The sequence below is a fragment of the Drosophila elegans genome, unplaced genomic scaffold (genome assembly GCF_018152505.1).
Source record: "Drosophila elegans isolate 14027-0461.03 unplaced genomic scaffold, ASM1815250v1 contig_476, whole genome shotgun sequence".
Taxonomy (NCBI): Eukaryota; Metazoa; Arthropoda; class Insecta; order Diptera; family Drosophilidae; genus Drosophila; species Drosophila elegans.
Window position 1 is genome coordinate 1124444 of NW_024545863.1, and position 22835 is coordinate 1147278.

The window sequence follows — 22835 nt, forward strand, 5'->3', positions numbered from 1 at the left end:
AAAAATCATATCTAACATTCATGTAACTAAAAATTGTTTAAAGCACAAAAAATATGTAAATGTTATTCCCGAAACGTTCTTCGTTTGCCAAAGAGAAATAAGGACTCGAATAAATAAATTTCACATTTGTTTTTATTTGTATTTGCTGACAAAAAGCATATATTTCGATTTATTAATATTAAAAATTGTTAATCGCATTGGATCGTTAAGAACTAAGTCGCAAATGATTGGCTTAATACAAAAGCTGTTTTCTAAAACTGTTTACCCTTAAGAATGCTAAATTATATAAAAGAATACTTAAAAAGCTGTGACTACAAAAAGTGGTTTTCATTTCTCTCCTTGAAATATTTGGTTTTTGCATAAGGAAGCCAAGGGCAGGTTAAACTTATAAAATATAATCCCAACTGAATTTCACTTTGGGATTATGCGATTGTAATTGATTTAAATAGTTGCACCCTTTTTTTTTTTTGAGGCAACTCTTTCTAACTAATGTTGAAAGTTAAATGAAAATTCAGTAACCCTTTCTAATTGATGTGTGTCAAATCGAATATATATCAATTATATATATGCCAGTATACATTTTGTATATATAAGGGAGAGTTGTTGTACATATGTTGAAAGGCCTGACCTAGTGTATATAATATATATGCAATACATTTGGCTACACACGATCGGGAACCGAATGGCTCCCTCTCCGACTGTGATTTGGATTAGTTGAAGTTACTAGGAGGAGTTTTGCATTTTGCATTTGCGCTAACTCTATGCTAGACTGGTTTAGTTGCTTACAAAGTTTAGGGACTACATGGTATATTATGTATATAAAGTAAGGGGAGAGTAGTATATGGATTACATTGTATATATATTGCCTCCTAGCCTAAAAACTCTTTGATTTCAACTCGGACCCTAGCGTTGCTTGTGGATGTGGACCTGTGTGCGTCTTCCGTTTCAAATAAAATGCTTGTCCTGATCCAGTCTCCACATTGAACTTGCCTAATTTGTGATAATGTGTGCCTTATTTCCGAGCTCCTCCCACCACTGGCAACTTGGACTTGACTGCTGATGTTCCTCCTGCTGGGGGATTTGGATTTGGGGTATTATCAAAGGTGGAGCTGCGCAGTAGCGTTGGCTTTGCTCCATTCCCGTTGAGCGTGTTGGAAGATTTGGTTTTCTGCGACTTAAGGTTGCTGGCTCCAGTCTGCTTGGTCTTGGCCTCGTCCACTCGCTTCCAGATGTTGGCAATTCGACTCTGGGCCTGGTTGATCTTGGCCGCTGCCGCTGCTGCGGCTGCACTGCCTCCATTCAGATTGGAATTGCTGCGGGATGGCGGCGTTGTGGACGACACTCGATTGGAAACGGCACGCGAGGCAGCCGTTGACTTGGCTCCGGCCAGGCGCAAACTGGTGTTGGCTCTTTGTGGCGTCACCCCGCGACGCACTGCAGCTGGAGGAATCCTCTTGGGCGAGCCACCAGCTTTCGAGGGCGAATCCTTCTTTGTGGGCAGCTTGGAGGCGCGATGACCGGGACTGGTCGTTTGAGCCACTTTAGCTTCCACCACGGGCACCTGCACCTGCGAGTTGGTGGGCTCATCCTTGACAAACGTTCCCTGACGTTCCAGGCGGGCGGGTGCAGCCACTTCCGCTGGCGGATTGCCCTTCTTTTTGACACCATTGGGCACCACACTGCGCTTGGCAATTGTGGGCGATAGGGTTTTCTTTTTGGCCATGCCCGCGGCATTTGCTCCACTCCTCTGACTTTGCATGCTGTACGGTGACACATAGGCTGGTTTCTTGCGACCCTTTACCAACTTTACGGCCGTGGCGGGCTCTAGAGTTTTGGGTTTAGCCGCAGGGGATCTGAGTTCCACCAGTGGCGGAGGAGGAGGCAACTGAGCTGGCTCCTGGCCTTCGCAAGACTCCGTTTCCGAGTTCTGATCACATTCCGGAGATTCCTCTAGCTCGACACCAGGATCGGTGGCCCCCTGGGCCTGGCCAATGTTGATGTCAGTGATGTAGGTAAACTGCTGCATCATGGCCCGAATGGAGGAGAGCTGCTCGCTGGGGCAATCATCCGCTTGGGGTTGAATCAAGGCGCGCGGACACTCAATCAACTGGGTCTTGTACCGCTCCGCACTGCCCCTCCTCCTTCCGTTGGCACGTGGCGAGGGCGTGGCCACTGCCGGAGCAGTCTCGACAATCTCAATCTGCAGGGTTTCATTGGGCTCCATGGCCTCCATGGCCTCCATTTCCATCTCGCAACTGGTGGCTATGGTGTAGGTCTTGTAGCGATCCTTGCTCAGACGCCGCTTCTGTTTGGGCGTGAGGGAGCGACGATTTGGCGAGGGTGTGGATCCCTGCTTGGGCGTGGATTCCGCCGAGCTGTAGTCATTCATGGTGGCATCTTCGTCCTCGTCAAAGCAGCTCTGCAGAATGGTTATGGTATGATCGTCGCCGGCAGCCGTCTCGTAGTTGGACACCGAAATGGTGGTGGCCATGCTGCATGCATCCTGCTCACCGTCGGCCACCTCCGACTGGATGCTGTCCACACTGATCATGGAGTCCAGCAGCTCGTCCATCAGTGAGGGCGGCTTGATGTTGTCCAGCAGATTGCAGCTGGAGTTGACGCTCTCCGCACTGCCAGCCAAATGGCCAAGTGCTCGTCTGGCCACCAAATTGGCTGGGAACATTTTACGCGCAAATCTGGGACTCTTGCTGGGCAGGAGCTGCTGCTGCTGCTGGCGCAACGAACTCGGCTGGGAGTGCTCCTGGTAGCAGCTGTTCAACGATTCCATGCCCGACGGCGGACGCACATTGTCCAGATCCAAACTGTTGAGGCTAAAGGTCATCTCCTCCGTGTTGTCCTCATCGTTGGCGGCAGTAGGCTGGAGAAGGTTTTCCGCCAAAGCCCTGGCCTCGAACGCTATCATGGTGGAGTTGGTCATCATGGAGGCACTGGTGCCATTGAACAGCAGCCTTTGTGGCTCCAATCGAACGCCAGCGTTCTGCACTTGTCCGCCCAACTGGAAATTCAGTCCACCCGATCCCGAGTAGCTCCTCTCCTCATGTCCGTTCACCAGGGTATCCGTTTGGCCTTCCAGCGATATCGGCTGCTGCTCATTCGTGGGCGTAATCTCTGCCAGCTCATGCACACGCTCTGTGACACGATCTTCATCCAAGCTCAGGGAAGCCAGAACCGGTGCCGTTTGACTCACACTGGGAAAGCTGACGTCATTGGGACAGGTGTGCTCGTTCCAGGTGTTGGTGTTGCTGCTCGTGGTGTTCTTTTGGCTGCTGCTGCTCCTTAGCTGCTCCGCCGAGGTGACAAACTCCATGGTGAGTCGCTCCACGGACTTGAGCATCAGGTCTGGATCCTTGTGCTTCTCGCTGGCCCCAGAAATGCAAGTTTCGTGGGGCGCCGAGTCCAACCTGACCATGGTGTCCATGATGAAGGACTGATTGGACTCATCACTGGAGCGATCCTCCGAGTCCAGCTGATCCTTAGACCCAATAGCGGTCTCTAGATCGTTCTGATTCCCGCTCCCTGGATCTGGAGCTGCTGGACTTCTTGCTGTGTCGGTGACGGTGGCGATGGCGTCGATAGGACTCGGGCTGAGGATGAGGCTGCTCGGGTGCCGACTGCTGGTATTGGCGTGCACTTTCTGCTCTACGTCTGGAGCTGCTGCTGTGCTGGGGGCACTTGCTGATGTAGTAGCTGCCATTGGGTGACACGGTTCCAATGCAGCCGCAGACGTAGCCAGGACGTTTTTTGGCACGGTGCTGGTGCTGCTGTTGTTGCTGTTGTTGTTGTTGCCAATCTTCTTGGAGATGCCCGTGTTGATGCACTCCTGCAGCAGCTTCTCGTCCTTGCGCTCTCGCTCCCGCTCCCTGTGATGATGGTGATGCTGATGCTGATGCTGATGATGATGATGGCGCTGCCGCTTGGGCTGACCACCACCACCTCCAGATGGCAACTGCACCGGCAACGAATCGAACTGCTTAAGATTGGGATTCGACTGGGTGGAGCAGGATGCCGATGCGGATGCTCCAACAATGGGTTGCTGCTGCAGCTGCTGGGCCCTCGCTCCGGGTTCCTTCGACTTGTACATGCCCTTCAGAATGCACAGCTCGAACAGCGACTTGGACTGGTTGTCATTGGAGTCACTGGAATCCACGGAGCTGTACGACTCCTGCTGCTGCTGATGCTGCTGATGCTGATTCTTGCGCACTGTCATCCCCGAATTGAGGGAACTGGCCGAGGTGGCCGCATTGATGGCTATCGGCTGCGAGGAGCTCAGCGAGCTGGAGCGCTTGCCGTTCGAGCTGAAGCCAAGATTCGATTTCGGTCTATTGCAGCCAGCGGCAATAGCCTGCAAGCAAAGGTTTTAAACATGGTTTTAGACTCGTTTAATTAAAGGTGTTGTTTACAACTTACCTGACTCAGTAAATTGGTGTCATCCTCCGAGTCAATGGATAGTGAACTCAGCGAATCATCTTGCCAATGCGGCGGTCTTCGGACTTGCTCTTGTCTACCGGGCTTCGGTTCAATTCCAGGTCTGGGTTCTACATTGGATCTGTTGGAAAATTAATTTATTTAATATGGATTATCTGTTATTTTAAGACATTTTCTAACTTGAACCAGGACTTGACATTAAAGCAAAACATTCGATACAGAAAGATTAACTATAAGTAGATAGAAAGGCAACCAATTTTCTCATATGGCCCAAATCAAACTAAGCCTACAAATGGCAATTAGAATAATATTAAAAATTCAATCACAGCCTACTTTGCCTTTTTTTCAAATAAATACATACTAACAGTCAGGAATGTAGAAATGGAAAGTTCCTAAGTTCCTAAATTTAAATAAAATAAGTAAATTAAAAGCCTTTTTTTACTTTTAATATTTAAATTTAAATACTGTTAATATTTAAATACTTAAAGTCAGGGATGTAGAAATGGAAAGTACTAAATTACAAACTATAATAAAAAAAAGCTTAAAAGCAATTTAAGATATAAGTTTGTATTAATATTTAAATACATAAATCCTGGTATGTAACAATAAAAAGTTCTGAAGTAAAAAATGTAATAACCATAGGTTTAGAATTGTACTTGGAAGTCAGACCAATTCTTTTAAACAGCAATTTCAACAATTTCAGATTATAAATGAAATATATAATACCCCCTTGTCTTTATACAAATACAACTTGGGATCACTACTCACGACACGGTCTCCTTGAGCTGCACGGCCGGCCCGACCAGACTGGAACCCACGGTGAGATTCGAGAGGCCGGAGACCACGGAGAAGTTGCAGGGACTGTCCTCCACCAGGAACTTGTTCATCTCATCGGCGGAGGGCAGGTAGCCGGGCAAGGGGTTACCGCCCCGTCGGAGCATGGCAATGGGATCGGAGGCTGCCTCGGAGAGGGGCTTCTGCATGCCGTCGCGGATGCACTGCTGCAGCAGCTGGTGACCACCAGCTGCTCCGCCGCAGTCCGAGGCATTTGAGGATACATCATCCGAGAGCTGATGCGAGTAAATCTGTGCCTGGCCAGACGCAGGAGCATCCTTCTGATCGATGGAGTTCATGGAGATGGCCGAAAGATTCGTGTTACTGGCCACCTTGGAGAGCAATGCCGGCGTATCCTCGGTGCAGTAGCTACGAATGGTCTCCTCAGCCACATCCACTTCGCTTGAGTTCATCACATCCACCTCAACCGGCTTGCGCTGCATGCCCATGTTGATGCAGTTGGCCAGGAGCAGCTCATCCTCGTTGTCCTCCTCGGCCACACTGGGTGCAGCACCTAGTTTCTCGTCATCCACCATGCTCAGGTTACTCAAACTGGTGGCCGTGGAGAACTGAGCGGGTGTGTGCTCCACATTGAAGCTGCTCAGGTCATCCTCGAAGACGCTGCGCAATGGTTGCTGGTTGCTGGCCGGGATTACAGCCGGCGGAGAGTCCACCAGATTGGGGCCCGAACCAGCCGCACTATTTCTCCTGGGAGATTGTGGCATGCTTTGTGTGGGCGAATCGGGAATCTCGGAGGGTGAAATCACCCCACTGGCCAGGCGACTAAAGTCACTAACCACCGAGCTCTTGTCATCGCAGTTGACCACATCCACATCCGGATCGTGGACAAGGGAGTCCATGGAACTGCGACGCGAGAACATTAGTGGCGTTTCCAATGCCGAATTGGCCTGCGTGGGAGGTTTGACCAGGACCTGCTCTGCTGCTCGTTGGGTTTCCTGTTCCCGATCCTGCTTCTCTGATTTGGTTTTGATTGTGGCCTGGTTAGCCGGCTTACCGGACTCATCCAGGCTGCTCAGGGAATCGTAGCGACTGAAGTAACCAGGTGTGCCCTCCTCGCAGTAATTTATGGGTTTCTCTGGCGTATAAGAGCCAGATCCGCACTGCGATAGCTTGGGCAGCTTTTTGGCAGCTCCGCCCTCCTTGGAAGCCACCTCTGCAGCTTCTACTTTTGCATCCGTTTTAGCTGTGACCCGTAGATCCGTAACAGAAGCCGCATTGGATATAACATAGGGTGTGTCTTCGGTCTGGTAGCATTTAACACTGTCGTCTAGAATGAGTAGGATCTCCTGGCCTTCGGATTTCACGGGCACAGCTTCAGCGGGAGGAGTTATAGTGCTCTTTGGCGCACCTGCTCCTGATCCTGATATGTCCAGGTCGGATTCTAATTGGTTCTCCGCATAGCGAAGACTGAAATCCGTGGGCTGATCGAGGTCCGTTTCCTGATATGTCGAGGTCTTGGTGGCATTCTCGCTGTACTTCACGGAGTAGTCAATGGGCTGCTCCTCGGTGGCCTCTGCATCCTGTTCCATTTCCAGTTCAAAGTCGCTCATTTTGGGCTTCACTTTGCGTTGGGCATCCGAAGCGGAGGCGGAGCGGATTAGATGGTCGTAGGCGCAGTCCGACTTGGCCGAGTAAACCGAATCCCTGCTCTCACTTTTCGTTAGCATGGCCGAGCGGGTTAGCCGGGGCACAGCCGGATGGCGTCTGGATGAGCTGGAACTGGAAGCCCGTTCCTTGGCCAGCTTGCCACCCAGATTGTCCAGGTTGTCGCATGTCTCCGCCGTGTGCCGCTCGCCCAGCTCCTGCTGCAACGCCTTGGCCTTGCGAGCCTCCAAAGTGGGCAAAGCCTTCAGACCCATGGAACGGGCAATGGGATCCAGCTGGTGGTGATCCTGCACGGCCGGGCGAAAGTTCAGTAGGTTCTTCAGGGCCGAGGAGCTGCCCTCGGAGATCATGGCGTGTTTGGAGTGGATCAGCGAACGCAGCATGGGCACCGCCCCGTTGTCCCACAGAAACTTTTGATCCTCGGCAGAGCGAGCCGACAGATTCCACAGAGTGCCGCAGGAATTGCTGACCACTGTGAGGCTCTCGGACTTCAGCTGCTGCAGCAGAATGGCCAGGCAGTTGTGCTGGCGCAGGATCTGCCGATACGGTTCACACACCGCAATATGACTGGACACGTTCCGCAGTATGCCACCTGCGTTCTCGATGATCTTCAGGGTTTTGCTGGGACCCTCGTAGCTAAGCATGCCCACGAGGAAGGCCAAGGCTCCGTCCACCGCACAGAATTCCGCCTTGTTGGTGCTGCAGTGCGCCGACAGATTCCACAGGGCCGAGAGTATGGCCTTCAGCGTGTTCTCACTCCTGTTCCGCATGGCTGCCAGAGCCAGGGCCGTCACAGTGCCAATCTCGTTGAGCACAGCCTTCATGTTGCTATCCGCCCGCCAGGAGAGATTGCGCAGCACACTGGCCGTCACCTGGAGCAGATCATCGGGAGCCGAGTCCAGTTGGGCCACCAGGGCCTCCATAAACTGCTTCTGGCCGCACAGCAGCGCCTTGTTGTTCTCATCTCCAAACGTTAGATTGGTAAGAGCCATCAGGGCATATCGCCTCAGGGAATTGCAGCACTGATCCTCCGGCTTCGGGCCATGGACAGCATGATCCAAGTGCACCAGATTGGGAATGGCATGCAGCGCCCCCAGCTCGCACATGGCATGGCGGTGCTCCTCGTCGAAGCTGACCTTCATCAGCGACGAGATCGCCGCCAGGGGATGGCGATCCGAGTCATCGGCAATGGCCTCGCCGCCACTCTGGAGCAGTGTCTTCAAAAAGGAGCAGTAGTCCACGATCTGGTCAAGCAGACGCAGCACTTTGGCCTCCCTCCTGCCGGCCTTCTCATCCGGATGACTGTGCACCACGTTGTGCAGCGCCTGGCCGGCACACTTGCGCACCTCCTGGTCGTTGTCCGGCGCATGCATCATCTGCACCAGGAGCGGCATGCAACCCGAGCGTCGCAGGGTGGCGCAGCTTTGGCCATTGCCGGACAGCTCGAGGAATTTTTTGGCCATTTCCAGAGGATCGTTAGAGCCCAGCATGGAGAGCAGTGAGTAGACACACTCCACTTTGGAGCCCAGGGTGGCCTCCACTGCCGACGAGCTGTACCGCTCGTCAAAACTGGTGGTCCAGGCTGCTCCCTTGGGCAATCTCGGAGCAGGAGCAGGCGAATCGCCATCCAGAAAGCGGGAGAGTGTATAGGATGGCTCCTTGCTGCGAGAGGGACGACCTGCACTGGCCGGAGATCCACCTCCGTTGCGGGCAGGCAACTCCTCCAGCTGCTGCTGCTGGGCCGACTGCCGTTCAAAGTTTCTGTCCAGGCTGCGATGCTCCCTCATCTCACGGAGCTCCTGGGCCAGCATATAGTCCGGCGGAATGGGATTCTCGTCCAGGAAGTGCTTGGTGCTCGTCGGCTTCTTGCCCACTGCTCCAGATCCGGATCCAGAGCCAGAAGCAGATCCCGTTACCAGTCCGGCGCCACCACTCTGGGTGAAGTGCAGCGTGTTGTCGTCCTGGGTGAACTCCTTCTTCGTATAGCCACTGGCGGCCAGCTCATAGTCGCTAACCTCGCCATCCCGCTCGTACTTCTTGTCCATCTTCAGCTGCTCCCCCGAGCTGGCCCCAAAGTGGCCATCCTCGTCGTAGTCGGGCGGCGGCACTGCATCATAGTCGAGGAAGTGCGGCTTGCGTTCCGGCACCGAGTCCACGTCCACATCGTCCAGACTGAGCCCGGCAATGCCCTCCTCCAGATCGGGCGTCAGCGTGCTTGTTGGTTCCAACATGGCCTGGCGGGGATTGGGGTTCGGAGATGCTTAGAGACCCAAGTCAATGGTCCATGGCCTGCAAGAAAGGAAGATGGGGATAAGTAAGTAAGAGGCGCAATTGAGACTCTATAAATTGCCATAAATTTAGTGCCGGACCAAGGCGTGTGGGCTAATTATAGACGCACACGCCTCTCTAGTCGCCAATGCCTGTAATAATCCGCTGAGCAAGACTGAAATAGAGACGAATCGCCTATCTGGTTGGATGGTACATATATCAAGTATCAGGTGTGGGCAGCGCTCAAAAATGCAACCGGATAGGGCGGAGATAAGTTTGAGGTGCTTCCAAAAGAATTGTAATAAACAAATACATTTAGTTGTGAAAGTAAAATGTTGGCAAAACCACTAATAATATCATTACATTTTTAAGATTAAGCGTTCAAATTCTCTAAAGCTTTTACAAATTAAATGATACAAATTATAATATTATAAACGATCGAAAACTAAAACTTAACTGTCGGAAACATTCGATTTTAATCACATGTCTAAGATATTTTGTTTTAAATTAGTTAAACCTAGATGTATTGTGACAGTTGTCTATTTCAGCGCCTACACTTAACTCATCACAAGCTTATGACCCGTTTTATGATCGATGGTAGCTTTGTCAGCCCAATGATACAATGATCCTACTACGATAAATGTTGATTAAGAAGGTGAAGTCAGTTAAAAAAGGGAGCTAAGGTTTTAAGTTTCTTTTAGTATACAACTTCCCAATAAAAAATAAAAAACGAAAGTATCTTACGGTCACAAATCAATTGACTCCAATGATAATCACATTTAATTACTTTTAATTTTTTAATTAGTTAGTTGAACTCACTTTATTCATTAAGGTACCTACTTTCTAAGCAGATGCACAATGTTCTAGTCGTCTGTTGTGGCAGATTCTCTTGATTGTGATAGAGCAGCAGGCTGTAACTTAATCATCGGGCCAACTTTCTGGTAGTGCCAACAAACAATAGCAGATAATCAGCTAAATCATTATCATGATTAGCTGAGCTGGCGCTGCATCTTTTAGAAAGTTAGCGGCACACGGCGTCGTCTTTACGGAATTTCCAGTGCATGAAAAAGATACAGATGCGTTTTCAGCAGTTATAGTACTACAGCATTTGTTGTTATTGCTGTTGTTGTTGCTACACACTCCATACGAATAGGAGTACAAGACATATTTCCCATTTCTCATTTGAGCTACCGTTGAATTATGTGCAAATGCAATTTGGTGCTGCACTTCTTTTTAGTTGTTATCGTAGCGTAAAATTGAGCATGGACAAACGAGCATAAATATGTATGAACACTGGGAGAAATTGGCCATAAACTGATATATAATTGATATATAATTGGTTTTCATAAAGGTCTAAGTGTTTATGGCTATTGGTGTTAATATAAAAAACATATATTTGTAACCAACTTGTTGTTACTTATCTTGACGAACGTGCGAAATTTTACTGCACTTTTAAATTTTTGTATAAAATATATGGTCATGCTTTTGCATCTTTTCTTTTTAGGAAATCAATTTGTATAAAAGTATTTTTCTTGATTGATGTAACATAATCATCGTGCCAATTTTCCGATTTTGTCATTTTTAAAAGGTTGCTTATGATAAGATAGTAACAATCTTTTTAAAGAATTACGTACACATTATAGAAACTTAGCACATGGCAGCTATTGTTTCTTACTAAATATAAGAAACCTATTTAAATGAAACTACTAAACGAATCTCTTACTTTTTTCTCTGTGTAGACAATGCAAGCCAGAGATTTGAAGTGGATTGGGATTGGGATCGGGAATGACCCGGGTCGTGTACCAGTTCTCGCTCCCCACAAGTCAACTTGTTCAAGCTCCAATTGGCAAATTAATCAAATTTTAATTGCGACCAACGTAAAGAGAGAAATATAAGGCGAGCGAACGAGAAGTGGTAACCGCAATTTGAGTGGCTGCGAAATGCAAATCGCTTGTGTAACAGCGGAAATACATCCATCCAATCCAAACCATTCGAAACTCGAATGGAATGCCGCACTGGCCAGCACAGTGGCCAATCATTCATCATCGTCGATCGATTGTTTGCCGAGGCCTTAACCCAAAATATATATGACTGACTGACTATCCCTATCAGTCCCTTGATAAGGCGCTACACTGACTAACATTTAGCAAGAGTTCTACATGTGCCCACGATATATGCTCTCGCCAGTCGAAAGAATTCAAAAAAGACGAGCAATTCGATGAATCAACGATCCGCGAATTAGACAAATCAGCCCGCATACATCTAGATCCTATATATATGTATATATAAGTACCACAAAGAATGCGAAAATATGCGTCACTTGTCTAGCCAAGTGCTTTAAAGTCCCCCCAGAGACGACTCCTCGTGTCATTAACCGGCCAAGCAAACACATAAGGGATTCATTCAGCGCACAATGGCCACAATTCCTAACTAAACGGGTTAAATCAACAGTATTTGGGAATTTAAATTGGATTGCTCTTTGGCAGACGAGTTTTTAAAGTATCCCACGCTTTGACAAAACATTTAAAGTCTTTAGGAATAATTATTATGAGTGGGCCATCATTTTATGGAAAGTGAATCAGTTTATTATCATTAAACATTTTACTGTTTACTATTGTTTTTAAATTTCTAGAGATTATAGGGCAAAAAATGTTTAAGATGGTATTTAGTGACTTAATAAAGTCAATCATCTTTTTTAAGAACATTTAAATTTTATTAAAATTTAAATATTTTTTACCATTTCTTAGAAAGGGGTAATTTGTTCGCAAAAGTAAAAGTTGTAAAAGTTGACTTGAAGTGAATGCCACCTATGGTCAAAAATCAAAACTATCGAACTATTTACTATTGGTCTGTGAACTTTATAAAACCTGATCTTAGAAGTACTTGAAAGATAGAGAAATATAACAATTGTTTCGGGGTGGTTTTCCTTCTACCCACCCCTACAAGTAAAAATGGATATTGACAAAAGTGTGTGTGACATCTAAAATAAATGATTTTAGAAGTCGATGCAGATGATTCCCCATTAAGTAGTTAAGTGATTTTGGCCCTCAATTCAGTAATTACACCCACTGTCTTTCTTTTTGGCTTGGCACACATTTTGCATACTGAATAATCGCGCGGCAGAATTATCAAAGAAAGGAGAATTGAAGATTTGGGGGAAAGGGCGGGGCGGAAAAGCCGATGGTGATGATGATGGAACTGAAAGCCATTAAACCGGCACACAGGGAAATTCGCGCAAAAATATAAATAACAAAACTATACACATATGTAGTTAAACTACTGAAGTTCGTACATATGATTTTTGTATGTGCATTTGTGAGTTGGTTTAATGAACGCCACTTCGTTTTCAGTTGTTTTATATTGTTGTTTTGCTGTTTGGTTGCTTTTATGCCTTTGACGCCGCCAGATGATGATTATGTAAATTGTGGAAAAGTAAAAGGGAAACTAAATACGAGCGCATGCAGTGTGGAATTGTGTTGTGCGTTTTTCTGTAATGTTCGTAGGCATGTAAAACAATCGAGCGTGCAGAGATATTATTGTATTTTCCTTAATGGCCGAGCAAACCGAAATGCGGTGATTAATTATGCTTCTGCGGTGAAATGGCAGTGGTTGAAAATAGTTATCAATTAGGCGTGCCACAATCACTTGCAGCAATTCGAAAACACAAAAAGGAAACGAAAAACATACATAATGCGTTTTCCAACTGATAAAGGAGCACTAACACACACGCACACACACCTAGAGAGCACACGCACACTCGGGCGCAGCCGCATTCTGATTGGGACTTTTATTGATTTTTCCTGTAAAAGGAATACGCAGAGGAACTATAAACACTCAAATTTATAAGTTATAGCTTCAATGCACACACACGTACACACCGCTTCCATAGAAGGTAAAACGTATATATTAAGTAAACATTCTGCGTTTTATTGTCACCCCAAAAAAGAACAATTCCAATTGGAAGAGGCAGCGACTATACTCCCACACACACTGGCAGATTCAGATTCCCCGTTTTGGCTTTTTCGCCTACCTTGACTAAAACAGTTTCTCGGCAGCTTCTTGGCCCACTAGCTGACACATTTCGCGCTTTATCACTTTGTTTACCCACAGATATTGCGACTATTTGTGCTCCGAGTTCATTTCGCGACAAAACAGATACAAATACGCGCTTATCAACAAATTGCGACCAACCGCGGAGTAGAGGTGGAAAAACATCGATGCCCTCATCGACAGCATCGATGTTTTCAAAACATCGGATTCATCGATGTTTGGCGGGGAAGCATCGTTGTTTTCCCATCTCTATTCTGCTTTCCCTTTTCCACAGCGCTACCCGATCATCATCATTTTCTTAGCAGGTATATTTATGAAAAGAAAATTAATTAATTATAAGCTGTATGTTTGCAAACAACGATGTTTCTCATAACTTGTTACAACTTATTCAAATAACTGGATGTGAGAAATATATCAAAATTTTATTATATCGATATTTTTTGTAATAAGAATACATATATGCTTATCGTAATATTTGGGGTATTCCATAATCCAATCCAATCCAATAACCAATATGTAAAAGTCATTTAGTAAGCATTTTAAAAACTCTTCTTCGTTTTAAATTTTGGGCTACTGCCTTCATTGGTAACAGTTTTTGTTAAGCCTTGAATTTTCGGCATAAATATTCATAAATTTTTTTAGTAACTTTTGATATTATTTATAATTATTAATTATTAATTAAAGACCAACTTTAGAAGCCCAAGATGACCAAGAGCTAAAAATCACTTTTTGGTCCAGGATCGTTATGTTTTTGAATTATAATACCTTTTTGTTGTGATAAATATTTTACCAATTTGATTTCTTCCTATTAATACAATATTTTATAACACAGCCCTAACTGTGATTTTTAAACTATCATCTTTATATTAAGTGTGACCGTTTCAGTGGTAGCAGAGTTACTAACCATATTTAGTGGAGTTAGCCTCCACATCAGCGTTGTCATTGTAAATATCGATTGTATTTTTGTTTTTTGACAGATCTACTTGCCACAGCCACACTAATTTCCCCTTCTTTTCTTTTCGCCCGTTTCCGGTGAGTGGTGTGCTTCGCGTATAATTTTAGTTAAATTTTAACAAATATATCTTTTTCTGCTTACCGGCAGACCTGTGAGTGGTGTTCCTTGTGGATTTAAAACCTTTCTAAACGGAGTTGTGGTTTGCAACACTGTAAAAAAAAGACGTTTGACTCCACAAAGTCCCTACCGTCCGTCTGTTTCTGAGAATGTCAAAAAACTGTATGAATGTAACACTCCGCATGGTCTTCTAGCTTATGGAGCACTTCCCTGAACCTCTTTAGATATCCTCATTGTTTCTACAGATAATAAAATGCAAGATTGGACATCGCGGTTAAAATCCGCATTAAAAAGCCAATTTAAAGAAAAACGTGTCAGTTTGGAATTAAGTTTGTTGTTATCCGTGATGTTTCAGAAGTTTCTACCAATCAATAAGATCTTACATTTCTATGGAAATTATTTATGCCGTTCCTAAATGGCGCCAAAAATCATTAAGAAAATTTTACGTTATGATGAATTTACTAACTTAACTTATTTTTCTTTCCATTTTCATGTACCCAACAAACAATAACAATGGATTTGCAGAGCAAACCGCCAAGATGAGGAAAATCATGAAGCAGGGCAAGATCGTAATCGTCCTTAGCGGACGTTACGCCGGTCGCAAGGCCATCATCGTCAAGACCTCCGACGATGGTACTCCGGAGAAGCCCTTCGGTCACGCCCTCGTTGCCGGCATCGATCGCTATCCGCGCAAGGTGACCAAGAAGATGGGCAAGAACAAGCTGAAGAAGAAGTCCAAGGTCAAGCCCTTCCTGAAGAGCCTGAACTACAACCACCTGATGCCCACCCGCTACACGGCGCACGACATCAGCTTCGAGAAGCTGTCGCCCAAGGACCTGAAGGATCCCGTCAAGCGCAAGACGCACCGCTTCCAGACCCGCGTCAAGTTCGAGTCCGTCTACAAGGAGGGCAAGAACAAGTGGTTCTTCCAGAAGCTGCGTTTCTAAGCTGCCCATTTGCTACTTGTGGTTACACTGGATTGTCGCTCTTTTTAAGGTTTAATAAACAAAGAAGTAATTCTGATAAAACTGACCGAAGTGGAAACTACTGTGCCTTCTTTCTGAGTGTTCAAGTGGGGCGTATGCCCATGGAATTATGTGAGCAATGCGGAAAGGACTCGTATTTCCAAAAGGATATTGATACTTACAAGACCGTTATATTCATCCCATTTTATTATCACAGGCAGCATTGTCCGAATAATATATATATATATATATTTATTTTCGAATATCATTAGGTTTGAATGCTTACAATGGCTTGCTTAGAATCAATTTTTATTTTAAATTTATATTTTAATAAGTGGTATTCAAATAATTCATTTAGATAGCCCAACCGCCACGATAGAAAAAACAACATAGTTAAATTGTCTTTTACTTTTTTCTTTACTAATAAATATTCGAACAGAATAATACATTTTGTCTGAATTAACTTTTCTTTGTTACAATTTGTTTGGAAAATTTTAAATTACAATTTAATATCGCTCCGTTTGACTATTTTTGGAAACTATTTACTTGGCTTTTTAAGAGCGCACAGTGTGTTATTCTTGTTGTACATGATCTGTGTTTGCCTTAGGATATGAAAGTTAAATAATAGAAAAGAATATGGCTCTCAGTAGGGGATTTAAAAAGAGTAAGAGTGCAGAAACATTGGATAGGGCCGGCAAGCAAATCTGTGAAATATAAGATAAAAATATATTAATATCCATACGAATGGTTTAAGGAATCTGGAGCTGAAAAGTACTTGGAGTTTGCGTTACCTGATTATCACACTTGGACATCGAATGAACACACACATGGACATTTAGCCGGGGTAACATATTTTGTTTGGGTTAAGCAGCGGAATAGTTCGACCTCGATTTAATTATACCGATTTTTATTCTGGGCATCACATTAACTCTGAATGCATTGGCTTTTGGGGTACAAGATGTCTCATATTGGCTTAGTTATGGGTTAATAAAATTTTGATTGGTTTGGTATTAGACTTGGTTCAATTTGGTTTGTCTTGCTGAGTTTGTTAGCAGTTGGTTGAGTTTCGGTAGTGCGATAGTGCCTATTGGCTAAAATAGTTTCCATGGGGCCTGCGGAGCGGTTAAGCGTTTTGGAATTTGGGGAAAGGAGAAAAAACAGAATAATTTTGTTGATTAGAGCTGCACAAGGACAATATTGGGTTATACTTTCAAAACGAAAACTACATACTTGTGTACTGAATGTGTGTGTGGTTGTGTGTTCTACGGGAGCACTACTTAGACAAATAAACAACAGAAAAGTTCAACAAAGCAATTGCTAAATAGTGGGGTGGGTCAAGTATACAATACACAATTTTAAGTAACTTTTGAGCAAACATACAAGTACCATGTAAAAGCGATTTTTAGGATTCCATTACATGACACTACTCTATTTACTCTAAATAATATTACTTAAAATTGTTCGCATTTAGTTCTCCAATAAAAATTTTTTTAAAGAAACTGAGGAGTTAGTTGTTAGGTGTAGTCTGTGGGTGTGCTGGTTGGTTAGAACACAGTTAGGACATTTCGACAATAACACTTACAGTTCTGCTGAAGTAATCAGTAAGTAAGTAAAATAATACAATAACAGAGCATGAAGTTATGATACAAAAAGATCTGCAAAGCAGAACCAATCGCAACAGTGAAGTAAGAGGGGAACAAGCGATAGATGTTTCGTTGTTTAAAAACTAAATAGAAAATACAGCACTTTGTCGTGACAGCGCGATAAAAGAACATGTAAACTACTATAGATGCAGACGATTATTTTACCAATTCACGCGCTTAGCACTCAAGATCTTGAGTATGTTTTCAACGACATCGGTGCTGGAGTGGTTGCCTCCAATATCTGTAAGAAACAGTGGATATTAATAGTTTTGATGGGTGAAAAGCTTTACTAATCGGATTGACCTGGCGTGCGAATGGCATCGTTGACAATGGTCTGGTAGACTGCCTCCTGGATGACATTGGCATGCTCCTTGTGGCCCAGATGGTTCAGCATGTCGATACTGGCACTGATCATGGCCACCGGGTTGGCGATGTTCTTGCCGGCAATGGCGGTTCCTGTGTTGCGGGTGCCCGGCTCAAAGACGGCGTACTGAAAACAGGATAAAAACCACGTCAAGGAGAACACGGAGTTTAAAAACTGTCAGTTAAACTCACATGATCGCCGTAGTTCCGGCCAGAAATGAGTCCAGCTCCTCCCATTAGGCCGCAGAGGACGTTGGACACAATGGTGCCGTACAGATTGGTCATGTTCATGACATCGAACTGATGCGGATTGGACACGGACTGCATGCAGGTGTTGTCGATGATCATGTTGTTGTGCTCCAGCTCGGGATAATCCTTGTGCACGCGGTTGGCCACCTCCAGGAAGAGACCGTCGGACAACTTCATGATGTTGGCCTTGTGGATGGTGGTCACCTTCTTGCGGTTGTTCTGACGGGCAAACTCGAAGGCATAGCGCGCCACACGCTCCGCATTGTCCACGGTCACCACCTTCATGCTCTCCACAATTCCGGGCACGGATTCGTGCTCCAACATGGCGTACTCGCCATCGGTGTTCTGGCGGATGAGCACCACGTCGATGTCGTGATGGCGGGCAGGGATGCCCGGATAGGACTTGCAGTGCACCACATTGACGTACAGATCCAGCTCATTGCGGATAGCCACATTTCGCGAGACCTCAGACAGGGTTTGCGACTTGGTCTCGATGTTGCCCTTGAGCGCCACTCCATTTCGCTTGATCGAGGTGATGGCATAGTCCAGATCATCGTTGCCCTCGGTGGAGGGGTCGATGTCGATCACCTCAAAATCGATGGGGGCACCGCAGTAGCGGAAAATCTCCCGCACATAGCCCATCAGTTCCGGGCCAATGCCGCCACCGGGCAGCATGGTGACAGCATGACGACCACCATACTGCGCCGAGGGAATATCGGTGCCCTGTTCACGAAGATATATACGAATGCTATAACCTCAATTGGGGAGTGAGTTCCAGCGGTGGTGGACTCACCGTGACTTTCTTCTGCAGCGCCGATTTGGTATGGGCTACATCCTCGGTCTTCTCCTTGGTCACAAGCAGAGGATATCCCTGCAATTTGAATAAATAAAGTCAATCAAGAGGATCTGCCAGCCGTCCATTATGTAATTTCCATTTGTTGGCCAATTTTCCGGCCGAGAAAACGTACTCGGGTAAGGAACGGCGTCTGCGTCTGCAGCAATCTCTGGGACAAGCGAAGGGCCATGATTTTGTTCTTAACTTATTGTTATTCACGCGGCTGCAGGCGAGTTCTTATTATCGGTTAAATCTCGGCCAATTGCGCTTTATTCCACTTGGCCAAATCGGTGCTGCTGTGCTTCTTCTTTCCACCCAAGAACGACTGCGATCTAGGATTGTCAAGTACAAATTACAAGTACTCAAATATTCATATTTAAGACAAATAAACTATATACTTATATGGAACTCTTAATTTCTTACATATTCATATTTAAGTGAATAAAACTACATATTTATATGAAATTATATAAATAATTATATATAATTAAAAAAAATTGGTATAATTTTGACCACCTTGACAGCCCTACAGTGAACAGCTGTTATGCATAGCGTTGCCGGATAACAAAAAATCAGCTGATTGTTACGTTAACAACCAATTCGCATGTTTTTGTTTATTTAATCAATTTATGCAAAATATCCTGGTATAATGACATAAAGTGGAAGTGCAAACACAATTTCTAGGACATGGCAGCTGAATTAGGTCTGGACTCGCCCGCAGGGTCAATGGATATCGGCATGCAAGAGCCTGTAAACAAATTAAAATTTTTACATGCACTTGTTGTGAGTACCAAAAATAATTTAAGTGAGAATATACATACAAAAATTACAAATTAATATTACAGGCTGGTGGCGTGGCTGGTATGGTGGTGGACATAGCACTCTTTCCCATTGACACCGTGAAGACCCGTCTGCAAAGCGAGCTGGGCTTTTGGCGGGCTGGAGGCTTCAGAGGTATCTACAAAGGATTGGCTCCCGCGGCCGCAGGAAGTGCTCCCACGGCGGCTCTTTTTTTCTGCACTTACGAATGCGGAAAACAGTTCTTCAGCTCCATAACCCATACCAAAGATTCGCCCTACGTGCACATGGCAGCAGCCTCGGCAGCTGAAGTGGTGGGAATTCCTTAGAATCTCACTATGTAACTTATAGATCTAACATTTTTACCCGCTTGCAGTTGGCTTGTTTAATCCGTGTTCCTGTGGAGATTGCCAAGCAGCGCTCCCAAACGTTACTGGGCAACAAACTATCCGGCCTGCAAATCCTACTGAGGGCCTATCGCACTGAGGGATTGCAACGTGGTCTTTATCGGGGATTCGGTTCCACCATCATGCGGGAAATTCCCTTCAGTCTGATCCAGTTCCCACTGTGGGAGTATTTTAAGCTTCAATGGACGCCCTTAACCGGCTACGAATCGACCCCCATTTCGGTGGCTCTCTGTGGAGCCATCGCTGGAGGAATTTCGGCGGGGCTAACCACTCCACTGGATGTGGTGAAGACGCGAATTATGCTGGCCGAAAGGGAGAGTCTCAATCGACGACGCAGTGCCCGGAGCATTTTGCATGGCATTTATCTGGAGCGAGGCTTTGGCGGGTAAATATTCAGTATTAAGGTTTGATTTAGGTTGAACTTGACCAAAATAAGTGAGCAATTTGCAACTTAAATAATATTATTTACAACATTTCGCTTAAAAAGAAAATACAATTTTTCATTTCGATTAATTTGGAGTGTAAAAAATGGTATTCGAAGACGAATACCTATATAAATGATAGGAAGGCGTATATTAACTTTTAGGCTTGATTTAGCTTGAACTTTATCAAAAGAACTGAAATAATTGGCATCTTAAAAAAATAATATATTTAATTTAAATTAAAAAGAAATATTTGATATCAGAATTAGGATTCCTTATAACTTATAACTAAAAGATTATTTTGCATTTAATAGCTTTCCAGATATGATACGTTAGGAAGAATATGTGAAAGTCATTTGGATTTACGATAATGTTTACATTTATTAATGTATAATGTTTATATTTCAGTCTGTTTGCTGGTTTTGTGCCGCGGGTGCTGTGGATCACACTGGGCGGTGCCTTCTTCTTTGGCTTCTACGACCTGACGACGCGAATTCTGGGCGCCGCCAAAACGGATCAGTAAAATAGGTTTATTTTCGTTGTATTTGTAGTAGGAGGCACGTAGTTTGCAGTAGTAACTTAACCGATGACAACCACCGTTGGAGACAAATGTGGACAATAAAGTGTATGGAAGCCTTTTGAGATTATCTAGGCGTTAAAGGCGTTATCTGGTCTCTAAGCATACAGATGGAATAGAGTACGAATTAGAAATTGTACAACCAAACTCACATCCTGAATGTGCAGTCGCCCGCTGAGGAGGCTAGCTTCAATCCGGTGATCACCCAGTTCATCGCCACAGGCCATGGGTACATCGGAATCCTCCTCGTCCACGTTGATGTACCCACCCCGTGGGGCTTTCCTTCGGTTCAGACATTCCCAGGAAAACCGGCAGCGACTACGTGACATGGCGTACACCTGTAGACACCCAGATGCATAAATTAAACAAATGTAAATGCACTTGAACAAATATCCAGAGATAAGGAATGTAACGCCGCACCAAAGCTGCTAGAACAAGTATGCCAACGAGCACCGAAATGGGCAGCCAAATGTACTGGGCATCATCCGGATGAAGAATGTCCTTGTCAGGACTTATTGTGGTACTCTCAGGCTCCAGATACTTTTCCATTTTGAGGGGTTTTTAAGGAGAAACCAAGAGCGACTGCTTAAGAAAAAGTTCTTAAAAATTTAAGCGCTTCTCAGCGTTGCCAGTTGTTTAACTTTGAAAATGTGGCAACTCTACATTTAGCTATGTTTAGTTTTTCTTTGATTTTAGTGTTTTGAGCGGGGATTTTCAATTGTTAACAAGTAAATATTAGTTAGTTTAAGCTACACTTTAATTTTAATTATACAATTCATCTCACAGATGAATCGACCCAAGCCAGAAGAATGCAAAACGCAAACTTACACAGTCACGAAGCGTATTTCACAAGTTGTGTCCCAAGAAGTCTCATGTACAGGAGCTCCATATTTTCCGGGCTTAAGCAACTGCTGCCGTTTGTGTTTGGAGGAGCCGCATCCCAACCAAATGCTGGACATGACCGGCATCTATGACCAGCAGGCTAAGCTGAGCTACTACGACTGCTATGAGATCTGCACCAAGCAGGACCTGCGCCAAAGTCCCAGCAACGAGCCCAGAACCTTGTGCAAGCGATGTGTGGTGGAGCTGCAATGGGCCTACGATTTCCACAAGAAAGTAGCTCTAGCTGACCAGCAGTTGAGGGAGATCTTTGAGATCACAGACACTAGTGAAGAGCCCGAGGAGGAGGAGCAGAAAGAGGAGGATGACTTCATCATAGAGGATATTGAGGACAAGGAGGAGGCCCAGGGTGATCTGAACACTCCAATGGACTCGATTACCATGGACGACATTGTGCCCCGTCAACGCCACACGGGCAAGTTCAACTGCCAATTCTGCAACAAGGTGTTCAAGAACCATTCCCGTATGGCCAAGCACCGCTTGATTCACCAGGACAATCGCCCCCACTTTCAGTGCAGCCAATGCGACAGGATCTATCTCACAAAACAGGCCCTTAAAGTGCATGTGGACTCGAAGCACAGGCAATCCGGAATGTCTTGCGATACCTGCGGCAAGGTATTTGGCATTGCCAAAGCCCTGGAGATCCATAAACGATTCCACACAAGGGATTTTCCCTATGCCTGTGATCTCTGCGAACGGCGTTTTGCACAGCGATCGCATTTGACGGTCCACCAGCAGGTTAAGCACACTGGATCCCGATTTATTTGCGAGTTTCCCGACTGCCAGAAGTCCTTTACCTCGTCTTCATCCTTGAGGAATCATGAGTGCACCCACACGGCCATGCCATTTGAGTGTGCCCACTGCCAGCAGAGTTTTCCAGCTCGTAACAAGTTTGTTTCCCCTCTTTTAATCATATAAAATAAGATTTAAATAATGTGTAATCCTGTTTTAGACTGCGAGTGCACCTTGAACGCAAGCACAACAAGCGAGTTGAGATGGAGGAGCTGGAAGAGATGCGCAAGTTTCACATTGTACGCTCCAAGTTGGTCATGGCAAAGGTTTATAAAAAGCAGGATCAAATAGACAACAGCCGCCAAAAGGGAGCTGCTAATTAATACCTAGATTGTTAAGAAAGAAGTTTAATAAACCCTAAAAATCATAGTTAAATGCTAGTGCACTAACAAAAGTCAACAAAAAATATGAGTACATAGAAAAAACTGAAAGAATCACTTATATTAATTTTTCTTAATATGTATTGCTGCGGAACTTTTGCCTTGATACTGAGATAAAGCTTTAAAAAAGTACTTTTTTTTTTTTTTAAATTATAAAGTAAATTGAAATTAACCTTAATGTGAACATTCCCCTAAACTGTTACAACAT

The 22835-nt window shown here is 45.1% G+C and overlaps 6 protein-coding genes across 10 annotated transcripts; 3 read left to right on the forward strand and 3 right to left on the reverse strand.

Moving 5' to 3' along the window:
* Positions 1-114: 114 nt before the first annotated feature.
* Positions 115-13388, reverse strand: LOC108148622. Of its 2 annotated transcripts, none has more exons than XM_017275721.2 (4): positions 13205-13388; positions 5215-9195; positions 4429-4567; positions 115-4363 (listed from the first exon to the last, which is right to left on the reverse strand). In XM_017275721.2, exons 2-4 carry the CDS (start codon positions 9135-9137, stop codon positions 1013-1015), a joined length of 7413 nt encoding a protein of 2470 aa, XP_017131210.1. In that variant the 5' UTR covers positions 9138-9195; positions 13205-13388; the 3' UTR covers positions 115-1012. The 2 variants fall into 2 exon arrangements, with proteins under 2 accessions (XP_017131210.1, XP_017131211.1); XM_017275722.2 differs by lacking the exon at positions 13205-13388 and adding an exon at positions 10015-10166.
* Positions 13389-14801: 1413 nt separating this feature from the next.
* Positions 14802-15328, forward strand: LOC108148858 (60S ribosomal protein L27). Its single transcript, XM_017276155.2, has one exon. The coding sequence runs from the start codon at positions 14836-14838 to the stop codon at positions 15241-15243; it is 408 nt and encodes a 135-aa protein (XP_017131644.1). The 5' UTR covers positions 14802-14835; the 3' UTR covers positions 15244-15328.
* Positions 15329-15659: 331 nt separating this feature from the next.
* Positions 15660-18676, reverse strand: LOC108148857 (isocitrate dehydrogenase [NAD] subunit gamma, mitochondrial). 2 transcript variants are annotated; one of them, XM_017276153.2, is made up of 7 exons: positions 18485-18676; positions 18310-18387; positions 17460-18239; positions 17208-17394; positions 17070-17145; positions 16053-16373; positions 15660-15965 (listed from the first exon to the last, which is right to left on the reverse strand). In XM_017276153.2, the coding sequence occupies exons 1-6, from the start codon at positions 18539-18541 to the stop codon at positions 16346-16348; spliced, it is 1206 nt and encodes a 401-aa protein (XP_017131642.1). In that variant the 5' UTR covers positions 18542-18676; the 3' UTR covers positions 15660-15965; positions 16053-16345. The 2 variants fall into 2 exon arrangements, with proteins under 2 accessions (XP_017131642.1, XP_017131643.1); XM_017276154.2 differs by lacking the exon at positions 16053-16373.
* A 243-nt stretch (positions 18677-18919) lies between these two features.
* Positions 18920-20622, forward strand: LOC108148937 (S-adenosylmethionine mitochondrial carrier protein homolog). Its single transcript, XM_017276258.2, has 4 exons — positions 18920-19134; positions 19197-19463; positions 19526-19941; positions 20387-20622. Exons 1-4 carry the CDS (start codon positions 19039-19041, stop codon positions 20499-20501), a joined length of 894 nt encoding a protein of 297 aa, XP_017131747.1. The 5' UTR covers positions 18920-19038; the 3' UTR covers positions 20502-20622.
* LOC108148938 lies at positions 20536-21187 on the reverse strand. 2 transcript variants are annotated; one of them, XM_017276261.2, is made up of 3 exons: positions 20976-21187; positions 20708-20893; positions 20536-20646 (listed from the first exon to the last, which is right to left on the reverse strand). In XM_017276261.2, exons 1-3 carry the CDS (start codon positions 21102-21104, stop codon positions 20623-20625), a joined length of 339 nt encoding a protein of 112 aa, XP_017131750.1. In that variant the 5' UTR covers positions 21105-21187; the 3' UTR covers positions 20536-20622. The 2 variants fall into 2 exon arrangements, with proteins under 2 accessions (XP_017131750.1, XP_017131748.1); XM_017276259.2 differs by having other exon boundaries at positions 20538-20653.
* A 7-nt stretch (positions 21188-21194) lies between these two features.
* LOC108148935 (zinc finger protein 37) lies at positions 21195-22821 on the forward strand. 2 transcript variants are annotated; one of them, XM_017276257.2, is made up of 3 exons: positions 21195-21283; positions 21342-22345; positions 22408-22821. In XM_017276257.2, the coding sequence occupies exons 2-3, from the start codon at positions 21342-21344 to the stop codon at positions 22568-22570; spliced, it is 1167 nt and encodes a 388-aa protein (XP_017131746.1). In that variant the 5' UTR covers positions 21195-21283; the 3' UTR covers positions 22571-22821. The 2 variants fall into 2 exon arrangements, with proteins under 2 accessions (XP_017131746.1, XP_017131745.1); XM_017276256.2 differs by lacking the exon at positions 21195-21283 and having other exon boundaries at positions 21295-22345.
* Positions 22822-22835: the final 14 nt, after the last annotated feature.

Coding starts and splice junctions, on each gene's coding strand:
- LOC108148858 (XM_017276155.2), top strand. CDS start 14,836: ATGAGGAAAATCATGAAGCAGGGCAAGATCGTAATCGTCCTTAGCGGA.
- LOC108148857 (XM_017276153.2), bottom strand. CDS start 18,541: ATGGCCCTTCGCTTGTCCCAGAGATTGCTGCAGACGCAGACGCCGTTC. Junction 18,240..18,309: donor CGCTGCAGAAGAAAGTCACG/GTGAGTCCACCA, acceptor CTTCGTGAACAG/GGCACCGATATTCCCTCGGC. Junction 16,374..17,069: donor AGTGCTAAGCGCGTGAATTG/GTAAAATAATCG, acceptor ACCGCTCCGCAG/GCCCCATGGAAACTATTTTA.
- LOC108148935 (XM_017276257.2), top strand. CDS start 21,342: ATGAATCGACCCAAGCCAGAAGAATGCAAAACGCAAACTTACACAGTC. Junction 22,346..22,407: donor AGTTTTCCAGCTCGTAACAA/GTTTGTTTCCCC, acceptor ATCCTGTTTTAG/ACTGCGAGTGCACCTTGAAC.
- LOC108148937 (XM_017276258.2), top strand. CDS start 19,039: ATGGCAGCTGAATTAGGTCTGGACTCGCCCGCAGGGTCAATGGATATC. Junction 19,464..19,525: donor CAGCCTCGGCAGCTGAAGTG/GTGGGAATTCCT, acceptor ACCCGCTTGCAG/TTGGCTTGTTTAATCCGTGT. Junction 19,942..20,386: donor CTGGAGCGAGGCTTTGGCGG/GTAAATATTCAG, acceptor TTTATATTTCAG/TCTGTTTGCTGGTTTTGTGC.
- LOC108148938 (XM_017276259.2), bottom strand. CDS start 21,104: ATGGAAAAGTATCTGGAGCCTGAGAGTACCACAATAAGTCCTGACAAG. Junction 20,894..20,975: donor TACTTGTTCTAGCAGCTTTG/GTGCGGCGTTAC, acceptor GGGTGTCTACAG/GTGTACGCCATGTCACGTAG. Junction 20,654..20,707: donor GGCGACTGCACATTCAGGAT/GTGAGTTTGGTT, acceptor CTGTATGCTTAG/AGACCAGATAACGCCTTTAA.
- LOC108148622 (XM_017275721.2), bottom strand. CDS start 9,137: ATGTTGGAACCAACAAGCACGCTGACGCCCGATCTGGAGGAGGGCATT. Junction 4,568..5,214: donor CAGCTCAAGGAGACCGTGTC/GTGAGTAGTGAT, acceptor ATTTTCCAACAG/ATCCAATGTAGAACCCAGAC. Junction 4,364..4,428: donor ACACCAATTTACTGAGTCAG/GTAAGTTGTAAA, acceptor CTTTGCTTGCAG/GCTATTGCCGCTGGCTGCAA.